The sequence below is a fragment of the Condylostylus longicornis genome, unplaced genomic scaffold, assembly GCF_029603195.1.
Source record: "Condylostylus longicornis isolate FDR11 unplaced genomic scaffold, ASM2960319v2 ptg000100l, whole genome shotgun sequence".
NCBI classification, from domain to species: Eukaryota; Metazoa; Arthropoda; class Insecta; order Diptera; family Dolichopodidae; genus Condylostylus; species Condylostylus longicornis.
In genome coordinates, this window is record NW_026578068.1 from 2777102 (window position 1) to 2785256 (window position 8155).

Below are 8155 nucleotides of genomic sequence, written 5' to 3' on the forward strand. Positions count from 1 at the left end.
TCTAACAAATTGTAAGGAATACGTTTTAATATACATCATAGGAAAATGGGGGGTAGTCTCTTTTAAGACATTTCTCTTTGGAAAAACATGCGAGACAACTTAAGAGCGGTAAGATTTTATTTTTAAATTATGAAGATGTTCTCGCTATATAGAGATGAAAATGTTTGGAGATTTTACTGTATTAAAGATAGAGGGAAAGCAACGGAGCATTATTATCCAAAAATTTTAATATAAATATTTGACAGCTCACGTATACTCACTTACGAACCTTCAAATTTTTACTTGTTGACAAAAATAAATAAAGCATAAATTATTTTACTCCGTTTTTTAAAACACTTAAAATGTAAGAAATTTGGAATCTGTATTATAAAAATAAAAGAATTTAACCTTAAAAATACGTAGTTGTATACAAATATGCAGCCACCTATAAGTTTACCTACGTACCACAAAATCCGTAAGCAAAATATGTACATACATACATAATAATATGCATACATATTATATGCATACAACATTATTTAATGTCAAATTATCACTTCATATTTTGACATTCAAATACATTCATACATACAATACATATATGTACTATATATACATACAAATATACTTACATACATAATGTTATTGTCTTCTTAATAAAATATGTACCTAACTCAATTTTTAAAAAAGTTCTTTCTTATATTATGAATTTTATTTATGTTTTCACTTTCTTTTTCTTTTCTTTTTTTCTATTTACATCTCTTTCTAATCAATGTATTGTTTTCAAAAATTCAGCACGTGTTCTTATTTGTTTACATATTTAAAACATGCGCCCTATTTATATGGTCCATTCATAAAAGCTTTGAAGCTTTGATTTTGGATAAAAAGAAAAGAACAAGAAAAAAAACAATAAAAAAAGTGAAATCGGATACTTCAAAAAAAATTTTTTCTATAACATCCTTTTTCTATACTATAGGGTGTGGACGTGTAATCATATTTTTTCATTATAAAATATTTATAAAATTTTTAAATTTCTCTTCTAAATATTAGAAATAATTTTAAAAATTAATTAATATAAAATAAAAATTCTTAAAATTCATAAAGTGTTTGGATTAAGATCAATTTTAATCTTGAAATTTAATTAAAATAATTTACATAACAACAATGAAAATATGTGAATTACAAAATGAAAGTGAAAGTCTGAAAAAATTTTATGAAGAATAAGAATAAATAATTTTTGAAAATAAAAGAGTGAATTTACTAATAAAGAAAATTTATAAATAATTTGTGAAAAATCCAAAAAATAATGATAAAAGATGACAATTTTAAATTTTACATTTGTATAGAACAATTACTTTTGAAATATCAATAAAAAAAATCAAAAAAATAAGAAAATTTCTATACAGAATTCTTTTCTCTTTGCATATATTTTGTTGTTATAATTTTATCTATAGAGAAGCTTTTCAAAATCATCTGGTTTCATATTAATTTTCCTCTTGTTTACTTACAGTTTCATTTATACATAAAAGGAATTGTTGAACACAATGCATAGAGCTATTTATTTATTAATGTCGAAAATATAAATTTTGTGTATACAAACAAAAAAATATTTATGCTAAAAAGGTTTCTAAAAAAATAATTATTTTATTCAAAAAATAAAACAACAAAAAAAAAAAATGAAAAAATTAAAATTAATTTTATTAAATTCATTACTATTGGTAACAATAATATTGGCTGATCGTGGCCAACGTATACCAAATGGTAATGTTGCAACATCATTTAAATCAAGGCAATCACATGGTGAAAGATCAAGTGGTCATAAAGAATTAAATATTGGTCTTATTTTACCACATACAAATTTTGGTAAAAGAGATTATTTACGTGCCATCAATTCAGCTGTAAATAGTTTACAAAAAGTCAAAGGAACAAAATTGAATTTTTTAAATGAATATACATTTCAAGCATCTCAAATTCATTTTGATATGATGTCATTAACACCAAGTCCAACTGGTAAGTTATCAAATTTTATAAATACTAATTGACTTAAAAATACTAATTAACTAATTAGTAAACCTTAATAAAGGTAAAAACGATATATAAAATAAACGATATATAAGATCTTTTCACTATTTGCATATCGATGGAGATTTCTGTACGATTTAAATTCAAGAATCAATTACAATTTCAAATCCTATTTTATAAGCGTAACATTATTTTATAAACATTTTCATCTCATTTACGAATTATAACTCCTTTATAGAAGCCAGTTGCTCTAGTTGGTTTTTTAATTTAGCTGCTCTTAATGAGGATGCAAGGTTTTCTTCAAATTCTTTTTTCTGAAAGTTTGGTCTTTGGAAACCCTCTATACGGTAGTATTATATAAAAGAAAGTTATAAATTGTCTTCGTTTGAAACATTGTGCTCCAAAAGTTGTTCTTTTAAAATATGCTAATCATCCTGAACTGTATTCAGTTTTGCGGCTACAAGCCTCCGAAGGTGGAATGTTAAAATTCTGGCTGTTATTTTGGTTGTGAATTTTGGCGTACTTTTTGTCTACTTTTGTTTACTTTATCTATACATAATTCTGCAATAATTTCTTTGCGCTACTTTTTTACAAAAGACCGAATGTGCATATGTCACTAACTGAAATCGATTTTATATTGATTTTTTTATTAATTTCTATAGTATCAAACATGCAAATAATTATTCTTTATAAATTCTTTAATATTTCTGGGAATCAAAACTTAATAACACAACAATAATTAGAACAAAAAATTAAATTTTGTGCAGAAAAATAAATCGGCAATCAATATCTTGACAGTTTTTGACTGATTCCTTGCAGTTGGTTGATTCTACTGATGGCAACGCCTTTTTGAGGTATTTGAATATTTGAAGTAAATTTTCAGTGTAAAAGAAATGAAAATTTCTTCATATTATTAATTCTATGATCCCTGCCCTGGTTAGTAACCAAGCCAGTGCCCTATGATTGTAATATGAAAATTTTAAATATTATTCAATTAATATTAATTCAAATAATATTAATATTTTAGTTTAACGTAAACGTTCTCATTTTGTTATTTCAGCTATTTTAAATACGCTATGTACAGACTTTCTGCGAGCTAATATATCTGCCATTTTGTATATGATGAATAACGAGGTGAATTTTAATTTAGATAATTTTACAGTGATTTCAAGACAAAAACTTACTAAGTTAAAATTCTTGCTCCGAAATGATTAAGTTTAATATTTAATTTTTAAATTAACAAAATCAAGACTCAACTTAGTCAGTTTTTGTTCATAACCATAAAAATACTTTAATTGTCTGAATTAAAAACCTTTTTTTCTACTTTATAAATAAGCAATATGGCCATAGTACAGCATCTGCTCAATATTTTCTTCAACTTGCTGGATATTTAGGTAAATATAAGTTTGCCAAAATCATCTATTCCTATTGACGTATGTATGTAATATTAAATATTTTATATAATAAAAAAATAGGTATTCCTGTGATATCTTGGAATGCTGATAATTCTGGTTTAGAACGTCGAGCATCACAATCTACACTTCAGCTTCAGTTAGCTCCAAGTATTGAACATCAAAGTGCTGCAATGTTGAGCATTTTAGAACGATATAAATGGCATCAGTTTTCGGTGGTCACATCACAAATAGCTGGGCATGATGATTTTGTTCAAGCTGTTCGTGAGCGTGTCGCTGAGATGGATCATTTTAAATTTACAATACTCAACTCAATAGTCGTAACAAAACCAACTGATTTAGTTGAATTGGTAAATAGTGAAGCAAGAGTTATGCTTTTATATGCAACACATCGCGAAGCAATCGATATACTTAGAGCAGCTGAAGATTTGAAGTTAACCGGAGAAAATTATGTATGGGTTGTAACACAATCAGTTATTGAGAAACGTGATGCACATTCACAATTTCATGTTGGAATGTTAGGAGTCCATTTCGATACAAGTAGCCCAGCAATGATGAGTGAACTATCAAATGCAATAAAAATTTATGCATATGGTGTGGAAACATTTTTAAATGATAAATTAAATAAAGATAAAAATTTAGATACATCACAATTATCATGTGAAGATCAAGGAAAAGGACATTGGGATAACGGAGAAGTGTAAAATTTTTTCGATTAATTCGATATTCAATCAAAAAATTTGAATTTTTTCCTTATTTTGCAGATTCTTTAAATATTTACGAAATGTTTCATTTGAAGTTGATGGTAACAAACCTAATATTGAATTTAACACTGATGGCGATTTGAAAAATTCGGAACTTAAAATTATGAATTTAAGACCTAGTGCAACAAGTAAAAGTTTAGTGTGGGAAGAAGTAAATATATGCAATTTTATAATCCTGTAAAAAGAAAACTAAATTTGAATCTCTATTACAGATTGGCGTATGGAAATCATGGGAAACACAAAAACTAGATATTCGTGATATTGCTTGGCCAGGCAATTCACATGCTCCCCCTCAAGGAGTACCAGAAAAATTCCACTTAAAAATAACATTTCTTGAAGAAGCACCTTATATAAATTTATCACCAGCAGATCCGGTTAGTGGAAAATGTTTAATGGATCGTGGTGTTTTATGCAGAGTTGCATCAGAACGTGAAATGGAATTAATTGATCCAGCACAAGCCCATCGCAATGAATCGTTTTTCCAATGCTGCAGTGGTTTTTGTATTGATTTACTTGAAAAATTTGCTGAAGAATTAGGCTTTACATACGAATTGGTTCGAGTTGAAGATGGAAAATGGGGGTACTTTAGAGAATGGTAAATGGAATGGTTTAATTGCTGAATTAGTTAATCGTAAAACTGATATGGTTCTAACATCATTAATGATAAATGCGGAACGTGAAGCTGTAGTTGATTTTAGTGAACCGTTTATGGAAACTGGTATTGCAATTGTTGTTGCTAAACGTACAGGAATTATTTCACCTACAGCATTCTTAGAACCATTTGATACAGCATCTTGGATGTTGGTAAATAAATAAACTGTTTTAAGATTAAAAATTTGTTCCATTCCACATATGTATATTCATTTCTTCTAGGTTGGCATAGTTGCAATTCAAGCGGCTACATTTATAATATTTCTTTTTGAATGGTTATCTCCAAGTGGATTTGATATGCAATTATCACTGCAGACCGGATCGGCGATTCCATATAGATTTTCACTATTTCGAACTTATTGGCTGGTTTGGGCAGTTCTTTTTCAGGCGGCTGTTCATGTTGATTCACCACGCGGCTTTACAGCGAGATTTATGACTAATGTTTGGGCTCTATTTGCTGTAGTATTTTTAGCCATATACACTGCTAATTTAGCAGCTTTCATGATAACTCGGTAACATTGAAATATTTCGAAAAATATTGTTGTACCAAAAAAAATTTTAAATTCCAAAATTAAATTCTTTATAATTGCTTCAACTCATTTGTCACTTGTCAATGTATTAGAAAAAAAAAATTTTTTGTTTTAAAAAATTCATGACAAATGAGTTTAATGCAAAATCAATTATTTTTGAATTTATTTTATTTATACTTATGTACACATAGGGAAGAATTTCATGAATTCACTGGGTTGGATGATACTCGTCTTACACGTCCGTTCTCTCATAAACCAAGTTTTAAATTTGGAACAATTCCATGGAGTCACACAGATTCAACAATTGCTAAATATTTTAAAGAAATGCATTATTATATGAAAGAGTAGGTTAAATTTTAAATTCGAATAATTGGTGTTGTGTACTTTCTTTTTGCATACTCACTTTATTACACAAAGTTTTCTCAATCAATTATTTCTCTATATATTGTTATACTTTATTATATAGTATTTTTATACTGGTAGTGTTTTAGAAGCGTTTTCAATACTATCAGTAAAATATTATACAAATGCATGAAATTTCTATTAAAATTTTCAATATTAATAAATTTTTTTGAAATTTTACTGAAATTTATACAGTTTCAACAAAAGTAGTGTTGCTGAAGGTGTTGCAGATGTTTTAAGTGGAAAAATGGATGCTTTCATTTATGATGGAACTGTTCTTGATTATTTGGTTGCCCAAGATGAAGATTGTCGATTATTAACTGTTGGCAGTTGGTATGCTATGACCGGTAATAAAAATTGCATAAAATACAATTTGATTTATAATGATTAAATAAAAATTTTTCACACTATAGGATACGGTTTAGCATTCAGTCGTAATTCAAAATATGTTGAAATGTTTAATAAACGTTTATTAGAATTTCGTGCAAATGGTGATTTGGAACGTTTAAGACGTTATTGGATGACTGGAACATGTCGTCAAGGTAGACAAGAACATAAAACATCAGATCCTTTAGCTTTGGAACAATTCTTATCAGCTTTTCTTCTTTTAATGGCTGGCATATTACTTGCAGCTTTACTTCTATTATTAGAACACATATATTTTAAATATTTTAGAGCACGTTTAGCTAAATCAGATCGTGGTGGTTGTTGTGCTCTTATATCACTTTCAATGGGAAAATCATTAACATTTCGTGGTGCTGTTTATGAGGCACAAGAGGTATTAAGAAATCATCGATGCCAAGATCCAATTTGTGATACACATTTATGGAAAGTTCGTCATGAATTAGATATGGCAAGATTACGAATAAGACAACTTGAAAGTTCATTGGAAAAACATGGTATAAAACCGCCACAAATTAAGTATGAATTCAAAAATTTTTTATTTTGAATAAAAATTTAATTTTTAAAATAATTTTATTTGTTTTGTTTTTTTTTTGAATGTTTTTTATGATTAGACTAGCATCGGCTTCTGATTTACTAAGTAATAATATGAAAGATAGACCACCATTACTTGGAAATTTAAGTTTAGGCGGTAGTGCACAGGATTTATATAGATGGTAAGATGTTGGGAGAAAAATACTTTATATTTAATTCATTATTATAAAAATTTTCTATATTTAAATCATTTAGGTCCTATAAAACAGAGATAGCTGAAATGGAAACAGTCCTTTAAATTTCATTATAAATGAAATAATGAAAAGATAATAAATTTTTCATAATGAATTTATAAAATGAAAATTAATTGCATTCATGATAAAGTTTAAAATTCAGATTATAACAAGAAATAATAATGACAATTTTTTAGACTAATAGCATGGTATATGTGGCATTAAAGAAGGAGATTTTCATAAGATTTAATAAGTTTACTTATAATCGTAATACAACATAATTTAAATTTAAAAAAGTTAATTTTTTATTTAAATTTTATTCAAATTATGAGACCTTCTTATGAATTAATGACCATGAAATCTAAAGAAAAATTTTATTTTGAAACTTTGAATATCTGTTTGAGTATCACAAATTCGTAGAACTGGATGTAAATTAATCGTTCATGTCACCCCATGGTCAAAAATTTGCAATTCTAATATTTATTCTTATTTATACAAAACCAACCCTCTTTTTGAAAAGAAGTTGTATGAAACCTACAGAAACATTTTTTCATACAAATTTTTTTAAACAATTAATATTTATTTACGGGAATAAAAAAATTAAATAAATCTTAAAAAAAATTCAAATTAAAAACTCATTCAAATGCAAAAATACGGCTGTAATATCACACATTTATTAAGAGTAAAAAACATATTGAATAGTTTTTTTTTAGAATTATGTACAATTTAAAATTTGAATACAAAAAACCAAAACCTAAAATAAAATTGAAAAAAAAAAAGTTTTTTAATAAAATAATAATTGTTATATTTAATTGTATATCAGTGGTTTAGATTTAAGAATCAATGTTAAAACATTAAAAACTAAAATTTAAAAAAAAAACTAAAAAAATGGGTCTTAGTTTGAAAAGCGAATCACTAATTGATAATGTTAGTTACCGTATAAGAAGTTAGACATGTATTACAATCACCGTTCAAATGGTTTGTGGCTAAAATAAAGTTTTTAAAATTTTTACGATAAACATCTTCATCATTTAGCGCTTCTCAAACCTAATTTTAAGAATTGGCATAAGTTAAAGTTACTGTTATGTTATAATCCCGCCAAAGTTATTAATATAATAATTGTTTTGTTATTTTGTTAAATTATAGAGCAAATCATTATAAAATTTTAAATAGTTATATTAACCTGCCATATTAATTTCATTTTAAATTTGCTAAATGTAAATTTA

General features: G+C 26.4%; 1 protein-coding gene across 1 annotated transcript; it reads left to right on the forward strand.

Moving 5' to 3' along the window:
• Positions 1-1495: 1495 nt before the first annotated feature.
• LOC129614094 (glutamate receptor ionotropic, NMDA 2B-like) lies at positions 1496-7479 on the forward strand. Its single transcript, XM_055528487.1, is given in 13 exon segments — positions 1496-1989; positions 3062-3135; positions 3338-3395; positions 3477-4113; positions 4178-4328; positions 4390-4755; positions 4757-4981; positions 5051-5340; positions 5550-5702; positions 5956-6107; positions 6174-6681; positions 6777-6878; positions 6952-7479. Coding segments are annotated over 13 exon segments (3093 nt in total). The 5' UTR covers positions 1496-1655; the 3' UTR covers positions 6995-7479.
• The last annotated feature ends 676 nt before the right edge of the window (positions 7480-8155 follow it).